The 17,199-nt window shown below is 41.4% G+C and overlaps 1 protein-coding gene across 2 annotated transcripts; it reads left to right on the top strand.

Annotated features, from left to right (window-relative positions):
• Window positions 1-467: 467 nt before the first annotated feature.
• On the top strand, window positions 468-12,644 carry hic2 (hypermethylated in cancer 2). Of its 2 annotated transcripts, none has more exons than XM_085295032.1 (2): window positions 468-581; window positions 9,832-12,644. In XM_085295032.1, the coding sequence occupies exon 2, from the start codon at window positions 9,894-9,896 to the stop codon at window positions 11,655-11,657; it is 1,764 nt and encodes a 587-aa protein (XP_085151158.1). In that variant the 5' UTR covers window positions 468-581; window positions 9,832-9,893; the 3' UTR covers window positions 11,658-12,644. The 2 variants fall into 2 exon arrangements, with proteins under 2 accessions (XP_085151158.1, XP_085151159.1); XM_085295033.1 differs by having other exon boundaries at window positions 499-573.
• The last annotated feature ends 4,555 nt before the right edge of the window (window positions 12,645-17,199 follow it).

Here is a 17,199-nt window from a genome sequence, read left to right as displayed (position 1 = left end):
TTAGGAGTGAAGGCCTTTGCAGATAAAAGAGGATACACTCAACAGTCCGCTTTAAAACATACTACAGCTTTTCGTGTACAATCCCTTATGCCACATATAAAAATACCCCTCAAGTCTTAGTAAATCGATTCTAAAACTGCACATCACTTAACTCCCTTCTTCTATTTCTTTCCCCGTCACAGTCCCTTCATAGATTACACATATTACAAAATTAGTTTTAAAGTCAGGCATCTCACGGAGCATTTACCTGCACACAGCAGGATGGTAGGACTATAACTGGGTCGGTTTGCTCGGAGGAGAAGGCCTTAAGATGTTTGAACACAATGAAAGAAAATAGCACTCTTTGTTTCCTTCTGTGCCATCTTGCAGGTAAAGTTAGTAAGATTCCTGATGTAAAAAAGTGAAAACCCTCCCACATTAGGATGTTTTCACTGCTGCACTTTGGGGCTGGTTTCTATTCAAATGTGGGTCAGGGGTGAGGAAGCTAACGTCATAAGCTTGCAACATGGCGTCCCGAAGGCTGTGAGATGAGCAAGAGGATGGTAAAGACCGCTTGAGAACGACCATACCGATGTAAGAAGGTATTTAAAATGAATTCTTTCCTTTTGCCGCGGCGTGTAAATGTTTGTCGGAGCCGTATTTCTGTCGTTTTTTGATCGGATCGTTTCCTACCACCCACTGCAAGAATCGCAGAGGTTTTCGCTGTTACGCTGGTGTTTTTTTCCACGGCGTGCCAACAAAAAGGGGCTCTACCAGCCTGCTTGGCAAGCCGAGGATTCCCACATTATTTGTTCGAACATATCGCGGTCTCTGCCCAAACCTGTAACAATGCGCCGTTTGCGAACGATGTGCTCCTTTTATATTTTTAATTAGGCGTCGTGAGCTTACGAGAGATGTCCCACAGGACGAGTGTGTACCAAAGAATTACCAGGTTGGCAAAGCACATCAGGGGGACAGAAAGGGTCCACGGACGGCACGTCGCTACGTGGTATATGAACGCTAAAACGTTTCTACTCTTCACCTCATTTTCTCAGTTTTGCAGTCCAACGTGTTCAGTGAGTTGTTTACAAAATTGCAAGCTGATTAGTTGAATCTTTCTTTAAAACCAATCGCTTTCGCGTAAGCAGAGCAGATCTCTTCAGCTGGTATTGAATTGCACTTTGTGTGGTAAATGGAGCGGGGCAGATTCTGTGGATTTTGCGCATGTTTTTTTTTTGCGCAATCAGCTGATAGTCTTTGAGATGTTTGTAGATAGTATGGTACCACTTGTTTATTGTTTATATGTAGGTTAAGCCACTTTGGTCTTATGTGAGGCACATTAAAATCATTTAACTGGAGTGTCTTGCAAATATACCCATTAAAATGTTGGATGCATGCAGAGCCTGGTTTGAAACGTTGCTTTTTAAACGTCGATTCTAGCGATGCAGTGGGGTGTACGTTTTAGAAGCACTATAGGTGCGCTGGTGCTACCAGAGCTACCATCTTTGTAATCAGCTACAGCGTTGGTGTCACGTTACACTCTGACCTATAACTGCACTGTTTTATAGAAACACTGTTACACTGTCGTTGATTTCTGTCAGTAAATAAGCATCCTCATTTTTTTTTTTTTTAAAAGGCGGAAAAAAAATCACACCAGTACGTTAATTACTTCATCATTAACTTAAAGTAAGCCAATAAAACAATGCATGTACTCGGGTGTGAAGGCGGCTCTGCTCCTCATGATTACTGCTGTTAAAGTACCAAGGGGCATGGCGATAAGAAGGCATAAGAATGCCAGTAATGTGCGTTTCCTCGACTGGCTGCTGTTAACCAAAGTGTAGTTCTGTGGAAACATTTCCACTTTAATTAACAGTTGACGAAATGTACTTACCCCCTTGTAAAACGGCTGTAGAAAAATGGTCAGTTGTCTCATATTTTGCCAGTTGGTAGGGAAACGAATGTCTTTCATTTTACACATGATAAAATTATTTTGCACACATTTCCAGTAGCTCAGCTGCACATTAACTGTTTGTTTCTGCGATCATTGGTGTGAATTCATTTCAAGTTGGCATTGTTATCATTTTTTTCAAGCTCTTGCTTTGATAGTAGAGTAAAGGTAAGATAAAATCCAACTGTTTTCATGGCTTCTTTTTCTGGTTAGAGTTGCAGGGGACTGCAGCCTGTAATAAAAAGATTACATATAGGTGTAGCGCTCAGCTGCTCTGTCTGCCAACCTCAAAATTTGGCTGGAGGGGTAGCTTAGGTGTGTTTTTCAACAACACACCTAAAAGCTGTATTGTTAAGAACGGGACACATGCAAATGTGTATTGCACTTTATAATCCAATTTGGAAAAGCCTCTAAAGGAGAAATGGGACTCCTGGCTGTTATGCCTGAAGCACTTGATGATATCAGCACAGTAAAAGCACAGTGCTTTGATGAGCGAACTGCTTAATCCATTGTGTTTAAACCAGTCCATCTCATAAACCTTGAAGAAACTGAGTGAGACTATTGATCGCTTTACTTTTATAGAGTTGATCAAGTTTTACGCTGAAAATGGATTATGTGGGCAAGCTGGTCTCTCCAGTAAATCCTGTAAAATATTGTACAGTAACCGCTGTACTTTTTGATGCTTTTGTCAAATGAACATTTTAGGTCAGAGATCAAGTAGCAAGGGTCAAACAAATAAAAAATGACCAAGTCAAGTGGTCAGTGTGACTAGTTTCATTGATTACTATGGACTGCAGAGTGTGGCCTGGAGGGTAATTTGAGGTCTGTGTGTGTGCCTCATGATCGGCCAGTTGGTCTTGTCCTTTCTCTTTCTCAGCACACACATAGTGTATTGGATGCAGGCTTACAGCAGCATGTGTGGGCAGTGCAATACAGTAAGAAGGCTACTTAGGCTATATGTGCTGACATGTTGGATGGGGACTTATAGATTGTTCTGGGCTATTGTATCTATGTGTAGCTGTCTGTTCTATTTGGTGGTTGCCTGTTCAGAGGCTGTTTGGTTTGTTCAGTGGATAAAGCACCTCGGGACAGGGTTGTTGTTGTTCTTTAAGAAGAAGAATGTGGAATGTAGTGCTGATAGCCAGAAGGTTGCGCAGTGTTTAACGGCTGAAGGAGGAGGGGGGGCTGGCAGGTCTGTAAAACCTTGGACCATACAAGATCTCTTACTCGCCCAACATGATGTCCTCAGTCAAAGCATTAGATATCAGGTCATGTGGGTTGGGGGTTGTTGTCTCGCAAGACAGAGGTCACTTTATCATACCAATCATATGTTCAGTTGTCGGTGAAGTGGCTGATTACTGCGCTTTTAGTGAGGGCATGCACTGTGATGTATGTGGGCACCAGTTATTAAACAGGATTGCTGGTGAAGGTCTCAGTGTTTATTTAGTTTTTTTCCTGAGGACATTCTAGATGAACACGATACTCAAGACACAGCAGAGATGCAAAGTTATTCATATTAAATCCATGGCAGCAGGAGAAAATGGTAGTTGGAACTCTTTCAGTGCATAAAGCAGATTCAGGTTTCATGTTTCAAATGAGAGTTTAACAAAGTCCTTTTTCAGCAATGAAAACTGTTACATATAGCCTCATCTTAAATTCCATTACCTCCAACTGCCAGATACTAAATGAACTAGTACTTTTCTGGTGTTTCTGACCACTCACAGCAGCGTTCCCATTATAAACTATAGCCTCTCATTCACACAGATTCATATGGCACTCGATCCAATGCATACAGACACACACACTCACAAAACTGGGGATCGACTCACAGACCTGATTAGCAGACAGTAAGTGTTACCTCCTGGTAAAGAAATGAGTTAATACTGCATGTAAAGAAATTTAGACATAACCAATAGATACATCAGCTAGTTTGAATTTTTTTTTTTTTATAAGACTATCATCTTAGTCAAAATCAGTCCCTTACAGTTACAAAGAAATAAACCACTTATATGTAGACTTTAAATCTCTCTTTTTAATCTGTGTTTTTGCGTTTTAACCCGTACTAACAAGAGAAACATCAAGTTTAATAACAAACGAATGTCTCTATAAATATAAGAGAAATGTACTATGCAAAATCTACTCATGACATTTTTCTTCTAGCGCTGTATTTTTAGTCTTGCACTTGCATCTACACCCCACGTTTACAAAACAGCTGAAAAACTAGAGTTACTAAATCATCTCATTAAATGAGTTGATGACAATTTATAAAATAAAAATTCATCTGGCACTGGTTGCTGTTGTTTTATTAGCTAAGATTACCTCCAGATATCATTCATACCACAGAATAAATTGATTCATTTCCCATTTTAAAGGTATGTGGTAAGGAAAAAAGGATTTAATCTCATTTTTTTTTAAAAAAATCAGCAAACTTCTCCTCCTCCTCTTCCCTGGTGTTACACGACAATCTATGGTCTGAATGCCAGCATAGCTGTGTAAGGTTTTAGGATGTACACATGTGGCCACAGCTTTCTGATCGGTGATAAACAGAATGAGGTTCTTGTCATTCCACTGCACTGTGGGCAGGACTTGTTTATCTTGCTTAACTATTGAACTCCTCACTGGAAGTGTTCACCCAAACTGTCAGGGTACTGTAGTTCACATACATACTATAATCATGCACCTGTTCACCCAGCAGTCCAGCAGTTCTGAAAAACGGAATGTTCCAAAAACAGGACAGAACCGATTTGACCTATTGAGCTTTTTCTAATAGCAGGATATGTCCTCTGCAGCTTTTCTGAAAAGATTACATCCAGAATGGATCCAGCACTAGATGCACTTAAAAATCTACCACTGAGCCTGCAAGTTTAGGCAGGCTATTTCAAGAAATGACTGAAGCTAGTGACTTTATATGTCATCTTTACCTTCTATATTCTGTCTTATGCCTGCATTGCCAACTTGCCTAAAAGACTTGATCTTACTACAAGTGAATGATTTTATTTTATTTTTTAATTAAACTGTAAAAAGGTTTTAGATTGAAGGTTGTGTTTTTTTTTTTTTTTTTCGTTGTTTATTGTGTAAATCTGAAGCTTTTTCTGAATCTAACCAGGTTGAGTTTTGTGGAGCCTTTGCTGTAATGTGATTTCTGAAACTTTATGGAAACAGGAGAGACCTGATTTTTGGATCATGTATATGCCTAACAGATGTTCTAAATGAAGTTTTAAATGTGTGTGCGTGATAGAGTAATGCAGTGTAAAGGCCGTGTAGCAGGATGAAAAAACAAAACAACGTGCGTCTTTGTAACCAATCAAATGAGACTAAAATGGAAATGATTATGTTAATTTGCATGACTAACTAGCATTACATATCACCTGTAATAAAATACTGTGAGCTGCCCTGCTGCACAGCTCTGCTAAGAAAAGAATTTAATTCATTGTCAGGAATGGTTTAGAGCAACCTGATAAATCTTCAATGTGTTTCGTATGTAGCTCACATGTAATGTCTGTTAAGAGCATACATAGTAGTTAGCTTTTTTTTTTCTTTTTTTCTTTTTTTTTTTAAATTAACTGTTTACTTTAATCTCATTTTATTATGAGCTGTCCTTCCACAGCTGGTCCTTGCTGTACCCATGAGTCCTGCATGGACCAGCCTTACCCATGCAGCAGTGTCAGCCATGTTGAAATGGCTCAGAGGTGGTTGCTTGGTGTTTGTATTTCAAACTGGCTTTGTACCATCCCCCCCAACCCCTCCCCCACTCTCTCTGCCCACCAGCATACTCTGTTTGTGTGTGTGTGCACACACAACACATGCACACATCTAACACACACACACACAGTGAGGCCTTTTGCTCCTGCCCTTGATTGCCTCTCATTCTGTGTCTACTTCAATCGTTCCTACCTATCTGTCTCTACCACTGATCCTTTTATGCAGGTTCTGATGTTGTGTGATGGCAGTTCTACAAACCCAGTACTATCTCTTGCTTAAATGAATCTCTGTGAAAGAAGCCCCAATTAAACAAAAGTTGCATGTAAAATCCTGGTCAATCCTGATTTCTATTGGTTGTTAGCAGATGACCTTTCACAGCAGTAGGGTGTGTTTTGTTATTGCACCACAGGACTTTGGCTCACCTCTGCCTTCTCTTGGCTTTTTTACTTCTGTGTTCAGGAGATTAGTGCCACAGCTCTCTGTCACCTTTGCTACATGAACACCGACTTGCTGTTGGATCTATATGCGCTGGAAAATTGTAAGCAGAAACAGGGGTGGTAAATAAAGTCAAACCTGATCATCCAAATTTCAGGTGTAACCAGTTTTAATTCAAAGGTTGACATTAATTCAGTGCCCAGGGCTCTTTGACTCGTTCTACTTTACAATCTGCACACGCGTGCATGAGCCTTGCCGTGTTTGTGAGTTGTGTGTAAACCTCTCTTCTCATCTCCTGATCATCAGGCTCCTGACACAAGTCAAGGTTGAGGATAAGTAGCAGGGCGCTTTGTTTCTTCTCTTTTTTTTTTTAAGATGAGTTTGCCCCTATCATTATGTCATAGTTTTTGAAGAGGTTACACTGCAGGGAATGGTAAGCTGATCCACTGTGTGTGCTCAAAGACAACAACCTCCCTGGGCTGAATTTAGTTGGTATGTTGTAGGGTGTTCAGCCAGAGAGAGAAGTCTTTCTTACAGCCCTTCTAAACCAGCTATCATGCTTTCTCTCCAATGAGCTACCAGCCTTTTTGTGTAGGGCTTAAAACTATGGTGATCGAACCCTGCAGACTGCTTTCTAACTTACTAATATTATCCATAGAAACTAGTCTTTTGGCATGCTGGAAATAGTATTATTTTTTTTGCTGTTTTTGTCAGTTGATACATCATCCCTGACTCTAACTGCGGAGTTAAACGGGAACAATGGTGTGGTTTGTAGTATTGAAATGTTTCTAGGTGGAAAGGGTGCCATGCAGTCACACTTGGAGCTACATTCATGGTGCAGGCCTCTCTGTCCCCTGTGGTATCATGCCTCTTTTTCCTGGGCAGCATCGTTGGAAGGTGAGCCGGGCCTACACGTGTCCTACCCTAGCTGCATATAGATCAGCCATAATCCATTAGCGGCTCCCTGGAATCCAGCCGGCACAGCACAGCAATGGAGGGGCCAGGGGGAGAGGGTAGCTGGGTGGGTGATGGAGGGGAGGAAAGGGAGACAACGAGGGATGAGAGGTGGAGGGTGATGGGGGAGGGCTTTTTTTTTTCTCTTTCTTTCTTTTTTTTTTTTTCTCTCCTGAACTGGCTTCTCTACTGTGAGCCCAGCCCCCTTTTATGTTGGTCCGCTGGAAAAGCCTCTTGAATCCCCCCATAAAGCCTGCAGAGGTGTGCGTGCGTGTGTGTGTATGTTAAGAGAGAGACTTGATATATGGCTTCCTGGCTGGCATCACAGTAGAGGCCCTTCTTTCTCTAGTAGCCCTCTTCTCCATTACCGCCTGCAGGGCTGAGTGCCGTAAACTCCCCTAGCTTGTTGTACGATTAACACATCTGGGTTGTGCTTTTCAGAATAGCTCATTATGATTTACATTGGGGACAGGACAGTGAGCTGTTCCTGGGATGTGTCTGCATGCCCGGTGAAAGGCTGGTGAGGGCTGGAAGATAAAGAGAAAGGAGAGGTACAGAGGAGAAACGGGGGAGGGGAAGAAGATCGTGAGTAGAAGTGTCAAAGCAGAGGAGGCAAGCCCAGGCCTGGACCTGGGGGTAATGATCACTTCAGCTGATTGTATCAGCTAGTCTGTGACAGAGTCAGCTTGGCTACATACCGGATACACTCAGCACTCTTTACCAGGTTAAAATTTTAACCTTCTTGTTCTTTGATGGTGTTTAATTTTGACTATAATAATGGGTGGTCATTACCATCCTTAACAAGTCTCTTATGTCTAGTGTGCCATCTTCTTTAGTGGTACTTTGTTTTTCTCTGTAGTATTTGAAGGGATACTGGAGGGCCTTAGCCAGGATATGTATGTCTTTGTTTAACGCTGTGATGGACTCCTTAGTTGTGCTTACTTACTGTGCAGTTAAAACTATTTTAAACAGATACAGTTACTTGAATTTTAACTTATGCTTTTGCCCTGATGGCGTTTTGAGGACAATTGAGGATAATTCACATCTATTACAAACTGAAATATTCTTTAAAAGCTTTGCTTTGATCTAAGACCAGGTCAAATGCCAGTAGTAATGTGTCGTTATCAGTACCTGATATTTAGTTTGTTGCTTTCAGCTGTTCGTTGCCGTTTTTCCTGCTACTGCATATCTCATACCTACAGCATTATACAGAAGCTGTATGATTGTTGAAGTTAGGTTAAGGAGATGGTATACACAAGGAGAGAAATTCAGAATTTTTTTTGATAATGTGTGCTTTAATTTTACTAAAAGGTATCTAAGGGCATCATGCTTAAGATATATTAACCTAGAATAAGTTCAAGTTAAACTATAGAGCTAATGTAACTACCTCGGTCGATAGTTACTACGTATGTCATTAATATAGTTCGTTTTGGTCAATTCATATTATTGAATCAATATTAATATTGTCTCCTCTTTTACTGGTGTCTTAACTCTAGAATGTTTTTTTTAATCTGGTGATCTGTGCACAATATTGATATCAGCTGGTATTTTTGCCCATAGAGTCAGGATTTTGAGCACAAATTAAACCATGTTATTGTTTATTTACAGTAAAAATGATTTTTTTTATTTTTTTATTCAAATGTTGATTCATCCACTGTTTGAGATGTGCACACTGCAATCACTAAACAACATGCAGATCCATTTCAACCCTTGGTGCTGGGTGTTTTTAAATGTGATTTCAAAGCTCTTGCTTGGCACTTAAAATGGCAATTTCTACATGTGTTTGACTTGAATTAAACATTTCTTTGTCTTAGATTGTAATCTCTTGTAGTATGGCATACCCTGTTGTGGTTATTGAAAATTTGTGTTGTCTAAGCTTGCCTGTGGCTTTGAGGGAACGTTAAACATGGACAGACTGCTGCCTCAACCAAATCATACCACTGATATTGCCCTCAGAAGTTTTGCATCTATTGCATTAACACAAAATGTGTGTTTGTAGAGAAAACTAGAAATAGAAGTACTGTGGTGTGTACCATTAGGCCATCAGTATGTTGTTTAGCAGTGAATTGGATTCACTCGTCCTATTTCCATAAATAAGGGCCCCTCTGGAGGATCGAGTGGTGCTGTCCTTGCCTTGGGGCCACACCCTCCCCCTCCTCTCTTGCCCAAGCGCCTGTGTAGTTTTTCTTGCTCAGGTGTCACCTAATCCCCCCCCCCCAGCCCTGCTCTTCCACAGATCTCCAACCCCCAGACAATAGGGCAGGGCTGACATTACCATGACCTAATGGAGACTAGAGTTAGCTGAGTTTCCAGAGAGGGCATCCCATCGAAACTAGTTACTCTGGTGAGATAGTGGAATGAGGCAACTTAGGAAAGAAGTTACTTTACCCATTCTTGTCCTCCACCCCTACGACCTTTGTGCCAGATAAGTGGTAATGTGTACAGTCAGAACTTGATCCATGTAGGGTTACAGTTTGTTTAAAAAGAAAAGTCGGACACAGAGAAGGTTCCAGTTTCTAAGCAGCTGTGTGATTATATGGCATGCACTGCTAACAGTTTGCTAATTTCCCAGTGAGCTCAATTTTGCCATTAGAGAAGCGTTAGCTAAGCCTTTACAGCACATTGCTTATTCAGCCTTTTTTTCCCCCTCATCCACCGCCAATGCCACTAAATATTGATTTTTGCGTTATCTGTTAAGAAACACCACTCTTTATTTCTTTTCTCAATAACCCATTATTTTTATGTGGTTTCAGTGTAATAAAACTATTTTTTTTAATGTAATACTGATCATGTCCTTGTTTTGTTTCTTTCAGCTTGAGGTGGTGCACGTGTAGGAAGAGAGAGACGAGAGAGAGGGGAAAGAAGGGCGGAGGAAATGGAACTGCCAAATCATGCCAAACAACTGCTGCTGCAACTCAACCAACAGAGAGCCAAGGGCTTCCTGTGTGATGTTATCATTGTGGTGGAGAATGCTCTCTTCCGTGCCCACAAGAACATCCTGGCGGCAAGCAGCATCTACTTTAAATCTTTGGTCCTCCATGACAACCTCATCAACCTCGACACAGAGATGGTTAACCCCTCGGTATTCAGACAAGTTCTTGACTTCATCTACACTGGGAAGCTACTGTCCTCATCAGACCAGAGCAATGAGCAGAACTTCAGTGCCCTCTTAACTGCAGCCAGCTACCTCCAGCTCCACGACCTTGCTGCTCTGTGCAGAAAGAAGCTTAAGCGCAATGGTGGGAAACCCCTGCCAGGTAAACCCTCCACTCCAGGTCCCCTTAGCCGCTTGCGTCTAAACAACCAGCGGCTTTCCTCTTCTACCCCTACTGGCCACAATAACCACTATCCTCCAACCCTTTCCGATGCCGACCAGCCACAGCCAGATGAAGGCCTTCGGGACAAGCTCTCAGATGACGAGATGTTTGTTGGCACCTCTGGGAAGAACGGGAATGGGGGGAATGGAAGCAGTAATGGTAACCTCAGCAGCGGAGGAAGTGCGGGGGAACCGGACCTTGGACTAGACCTCTCCAAGAAGAGTCCACCCTCTGCGGGCACAGCCACAGATGCCCTCAGCCCACACAGCAACTCCCAAGGATCCCCTCAATCTGCCTCAGTATCGACAACCAACAGTGCCTCACTGGATGATTCGTCTACCACCTTGCCGGGTGCAGACACCTGCATCTCAGAGACCATGGACCTCAACTCCTCCTCTAAAACCTCAGAGGAAATCCAAAACCAGCCAGAGGGTCCTCCACCACAGAAAAAGTCCCGACAGGGAGCTCGAAAGAATGAATGGCCTAAGAGAGAGGCTTCAGGGTTGAAGTCTGAAGATCACAGCAGGCCCCTGGTTAATGGGGTAATTGTTGGTCCTAAAGATAGCCGCTCATCTGGGATTGGAGGTGGCAGTGGGAACAGCTTCACATCTGACCAGTCCTTCCAGTGTAAGGACGAGGAAGAAGGAGGAGAGAATGGCCAGGATCACAGTGAGGAAAGTGGTCAGAGTGATGGAGAGACTGCAGGAGGTGGAGGGGGAACTGCAGGGGGGCACCACAGCGCCAACTATGTGTACAGGCAGGAAGGTTTTGAGCCAGCATTTGGAGACAACCTCTATGTGTGTATTCCCTGTGGTAAGGGTTTCCCCAGTTCTGAACAGCTCAATGCTCATGTAGAGACGCATACTGAGGATGAGCTCTACATCAAAGAGGAGGGAGGAACCTTTGTGAAAGAGGAAGATGAGGAGGAGGCCGAGGACCTTTCTGCCACTGTAGGTCCTTCTACCTTTGGTTCTGAAACGCGCCCGTTCAAGTGTACAGTGTGCAGTAAGAGCTACAAAGACCCAGCAACCCTGAGACAACATGAAAAGAGCCACTGGCTGACCAGGCCTTTCCCCTGCAACATCTGTGGCAAAATGTTCACCCAGAGGGGAACCATGACACGCCACATGCGTAGCCACCTCGGCCTGAAGCCATTTGCATGTGAAGAGTGTGGCATGCGCTTTACACGCCAGTACCGTCTGACAGAGCACATGCGTGTCCACTCTGGAGAGAAGCCGTATGAATGCCAGCTATGTGGGGGGAAGTTTACCCAGCAGCGCAACCTCATCAGTCACCTGAGAATGCACACCTCACCCTCTTAGAAATGCATCAAGCCAAAGAACTCTGGGAATAGAAAATACAAACCTTTTCTCCATCGCAAAAGCAAAGAAATGCACACATACACATAGTTCTACATATTAATCCAGTTTATGATGCCCTGGCTAAGTGAATGATGTAGCCGTTAGCCACAGTGTGCTCTTGGTGATGGTGGGATCTTGTTGATGCAAGGATTCAGTTGTTGTTTATATCGAACAACGTCTGCTCACCTCTCAGGAGCTCTAAAGGGACAGTTTACTGCTGTCTCTCTCCAAAGTCACAAAGCAATGGTGGAGTTGCATAACGTCTGGTCTGTTAAATGTGAATGTGGGTACTGATATAATGTCAAGCCTCTCACTTCATACCCTTCAGCAGCTTTTCTCTCTTCTACCTTTGAGTCTCTGAAGTTTTCAGATGACTCAAGAGTCCCCTGTGTACTCCAGTGCTACTTTGACCAAAAAAAACCACGTGCAAACAATACTGGCAATAATTCAGCAAAAAGATTATTTTAACCCTGACAGCTTTATATGCTTCGTTGTGTTGGTTGGTGATGGGTATCTGTATATAAAGCCCTTTTCAGACATGGGATATGTAACATTGCTCGCTACCCCAATCTGTTAAAGTGATGGCCTTCTGGCATACAGACATGATGACTTCTACATCCATATTTCTCACAGTTATACCGTCATAGATGTGAAGGTGATGAAGAGAGTTGCTAGATTTGGCAAAAAATCCCAATCATGATTATTTTGGTCAGTATTAAAAAATTTATTTATTTTGCACAGTTGTTTCCAAACGATTGTGTAAAATAAATCAAACTATACACAGTTTTTACAGAGGATTTCATTTAAATCGGAATATAATGTAAAATAATAAGGCTTGAAAAGAGTTGAGGTGGTGGGCCATTAGGAATAAAGAGCTCGAACTTTTGGCAAGGAGCAAAACTGTACTACTGTAAAGGAAAGCAGTGCACTCAGGAACACAATGTAAAATCTTAGAAACAAAAACAAACACAGAAAAGTAATTTTTTTTTTCTTTGCCAATTTTGTTTTTGTAGTTCTCTTTGCCACTGACACTAAGTGTGCCTGCTAAATAGTGTTGCTGCATGGGCTGTACGCCACCGCTTTCCCCCAGAAAGATCTCTCCTCAGGATTGGGAACAGCAAAACTGTATTAGAGAGTAATTGTTTTCATCTTACTACCACAAAGAAGCAGATCTGGTGGGATAAAATGCAGTTATGTGCATGTTATTGTTTTTCTTATGGGCTAAGCAACTCACATCTACGCAGGTGTTCAGTCACAATCTCATGTCTGCATGCATTCAGACTTCTGCTGTGTTAAAAGCTACACATAAACGGTATCTAATGCGAATTCTGTCACTACTTTTACAGAGAAGTAACTTGGTGTGCTCATTGAGGCACTCAGAAAACATGTCTGAAAGGGGCTTAAGAGGAGGGGTAACTGGGTTTGGGACCATCTCCATGCTTTAACTGGAAGTTCTTGAAAGAAGGTTCACGTTGGAGGACACTGATTTAAGTTTTTGTTTCACAGATGACAAACACTCAGTCTTCTCTACAGCTGTTTGCATTAATATAGAGAAGATTTTCATTGTTTTCAGATTTGCCTGCTAGTGCTCCCAGGAATGAAACCTGGTTGGACAGATGAACCCTTGAGGTACTTGTTTTTTGCTTAAACAACTTGTCATGTTTCAGTGAATGTTTAAACTGGAAGGTCTTGGGACTTTTCTTGTGGAGGGGAGGGATCTGGGTTGGGTTGGGGCAGGGCAGGGCGGGGCGGGGCGGGTGGTTTCATGGGGATAAGGTGAAGAGGGTGTTTTTAGACTGAGCGTTATGTTCAGTGGGTACGTTTATTTTTCTGTCTGTATAGCTTTCCTCCCCTCAGAAAAAAGAAAAGTCTATTTATGTAGGCTTGTGACCTCTCTACCTCTGATTACTCTTACAAACTCTATGTTGATTAGTTGAAAGTTCCTATGTAATTAATTGTAAAAAGTGTGTAGATTATGGTAAGTTTTTATCTAATGCTTTAACCTGCCCATCTCTCAACACAGGTTTTTAATGCTTATAGATTTTACACATTAATATTGTTTTTAGCTGTTGTTTGTACTTGTCAGATATAGCTTTTGGGTGCCCTGTTCATTGTGGCTCCACTTCAAAGTGTACTGTAGCTTCCAGCCTGGAGCAACTAGTGCTTAGTTGGTTAGTTTAGATATATAGAGTTCCAAAGATCTTATGAATGTTGAGGAGAACAGAGCTAACTAACAAACTTTGCTAGACAAGTTCATAACCAAAGTTTTTAAAAAGATGTACTTAAGATATATAGCATACTAAATTATTTCACTTTTGATTTCTTTTTGCTGTATAAAACAAATTATGAATTATATTCAAAGTCCAGAGAAAGAAATCCACTCTTTTGATGGAGTTTTTGGCCAATGACTGACAAAGGGTCTTGTGGATTGCAAGGAAAGCTTGTGCTGATTGGTGGGCTGGTATGACGTAAACTTTACCACCCAAAAAAATTGGTAAAGTTTATTTAAAAAAAAACAAAACAAAAACATGTTCCCTGAACATGTTTCCTGTTTCCTTTTCATTTATATCCAGAGTCCTTATCACTTTATATTCCATGACTTTAAAAACAGGACTTGATGACATTTTATGTGTTCTGTTCAGACCAAAAAAGAAAAAAGAAAAAAAAAAGAAAATATAATCAGAATTTTAATGTGAAGTTCAACTTAATTGTTTTGGTTTTGTTTTTTTGTGAGCCAGACATGTGAAAACTTGTAATAAGAAGGGAGAAGCAGAGATGCACTGGACAGCTGGACAACTCGCTGGTCTCTTGCGGCATCCTTTTGTTCCTGATTGTATTCCATTATATCACAGAATTAGTTTTAACTTATTTTTAAACTATTTCAAGCTTTACCTCATTGTAAACAATGACAAGTTGAGAATGGCCCCCCGTTGTCTCTTCTGTTTCACTCAAACCTGTCCAGTGTATCGCCTCTTAACAGTTAATGTAGAGTATGAACCCTCACTACAAGTTTGGTTTTTTTTTAATTTTTTTATAGGCATTCCTCTGTTATGTTGGTTTACCTGTCCTCATGATTATTTTTTTTGTAATTCCTTTTCGTCCTCATGTTATGGTCTGTGAAATGTTTGATTATTATAGGGATGCAGCTACAGTTACACAAACATCACTACCGTTTTAAGGTACCTGCGTCTTGGGCTCCCAGACTTGTTACTTATGTTGGATGTTGGTGTCTTGTTGTTAGGCAGTTGCTGTTTAGTGATTGCATGGTACATCTGAATTTTTCACACTCCTCGATCCCCACCCACCCATTCCTAGATCCACAAACGTGTTATTTATCGCCTGATACATTGTTGCTTGTGACCTCTTCTAGCCGAAGAGGGAGTCCACAATGCATTGCCTTCAAACGTTGTTGTACTCGCAGCCCTTACTGCAGTACAGTGTAATGTCTGTAATGCAAAAGGTGTTTTGTACTACACGATCTCTAGCCATCTCTGCAAAGGTTTTTGCAGCTGCATTTGAATGCTTGCTTGTTCGACGTAACGAAGAAAAAAAAAAAAGGAAAAAAAACATACTACGAACTCCAAACTGTGACCATGCTACTATTACTACTATTATTACTACTATTACTACTACTATTCAAATACTTCAGGGATTGTTCTGCATCTGTGAATGCAGACTCTCAGCTACATTTGTAAAATATAGCATTGTATCAATTTCTCTGTATTTTGATCATGGGAAAAGCAAAACACTAGTTTCATATTTAAGACAAACAGGGGGCTACTTTTTTTCAACTAACACAAAAAGCCTTGACAAAGGTGAGGCAGCTCAAAACAAGTCTACGTTTTAGTTAGTAACACACTATGTTCAGAAATAGTTGCAACGTTGTACAAAGAACTAAGAAGAAAAGGAGAGAAAAAAAAAAAGCTCATACCCAAATCCACAAACTATTTTTTAAACCAAAGCACATTTGAATGATTATGGAACCATGTGTGGCTCTAAAAAGAAACATATGTATTTATCTCATTGTTTACATAAACTTTTACAGTTTTACAGACCTCAGTCGAGGCTCGGCCAGTTAGGGAGATGGTTTTGTGTGCGTTATCATTTTTTCTTTTCTTTTTTTTTGTGAAAGATGCTTTTCCACAGAGGTTGCTGCCAAAACAAAAGCATAGCGTTAAACATGGAGTGAACTACTGCATATTCAATTAAGGGGAGGGTGTGTGGTTTTAGGGGCACTCCCCACCCCTCCCCTCCCTGCCAGCTGGCTTTGGGATGACCCTGCGCCCCAATCCTCCTGCCCTCTGGCCTGTCTTCAGATGGGACCACAGAAAGTGTGTTTGGGGGGGGGGGGGCTGTGCATCCTTGACGTATTAATCAAAAGGCATTGTTAGTCAGGGTCTTTAGCTCAATGTTTGTCTCTTTGTTTACCCAAATACACTCGAGGAATACCTCTGCTGCTTGGGTCTCTTAATATGTAGGTGTGGGTGAATGATGCTTGAATATTTTGGGTTGTTTTCGTAGTCCGACGTGGTACATCTCTTATGCTGGCGGTTCTTGAAACCTATCTGGAGAATGTAGCTTTGATTTGTTCACTGCATGTAAACAAGCCTATCTGGTAGTCTTAACTGTGAATGTTATTGTCAGTTTTCTGCTTTTATGATGTTGTTTTGAAACTTTTTTTTAAAGCTGCCTGTGTTCTGTGGGTAAAAGCAGCACAAAACTCTGGCTGGCTGAGCCTCAAAGAAAGTTGGTGCAAACACTTATTGACAGTGTTCTTATTTTTTTTTTTTTTTTTTTTTTTTTTTTAATCAAATGTCTATTGTCAGTGATGAATGTATTTATTTCTGGGCCTGCCCTCACCTTTTTCAAAGAATTTGCTCAGTGTGTGAGACTGAGGTGGAGGCAGGACCCCCCCCCCCCCCTTTTTTTTTTTTGTTTTGTTTTGTTTTTTTGTTTTGAGGATTTCAAGCTGAGAATCAAAACTAAGACACAAGACATAGCCATTAACCACAATCTGTGAAGCTGACCTTATTTGTGGGAGAATCGAATTTCTTTTCTTTGTTTCGCGTCCTTTTTTTATTTTTTATTTTTTTTTAACTCAAAAACAAAATGGTCTATGGCATTAATTATCTGCTCTGTAATACCTGACAGTCTGTAGGGTTTTTAGTTCAAGTAAGTCACTATGGGTGTTTTATTTTATTTTTATTACATTTCTTTTGCCCATTTGTTCTTGAGGTCTCACTGAATGACTGCACACCAGTGGAAGTAAACCCTGTGTGTACGTGTGTGTGTGTGTGTGTGTGTGTGTGTGTGTGTTTCTGTGGACACAGACAGGACGCTGTCCCTGCCTGTGCAGCGCAGAGGCTACTGTATCTTTTCGAGCTTGCTTTCCCTGGGTGTTGCCATCCTGCTGACATTTTATGTATATTTTAAACAAACAAACAAACACACAGCAGAAATGTGCACGTAACCCACAGATCTCTCCTCTCAGCCGTCGTTTTCC

The sequence above is a fragment of the Mchenga conophoros genome, linkage group LG12 (genome assembly GCF_057382185.1).
Source record: "Mchenga conophoros isolate Kocher_MC1m ecotype Shallow Benthic linkage group LG12, M_conophoros_male_GT1.1, whole genome shotgun sequence".
Lineage (NCBI taxonomy): Eukaryota > Metazoa > Chordata > Actinopteri > Cichliformes > Cichlidae > Mchenga > Mchenga conophoros.
Note: the sequence above shows the minus strand (reverse complement) of the source record. Positions and strands in the feature narration are given on the sequence as shown.

Coding starts and splice junctions, on each gene's coding strand:
- hic2 (XM_085295032.1), top strand. CDS start 9,894: ATGGAACTGCCAAATCATGCCAAACAACTGCTGCTGCAACTCAACCAA.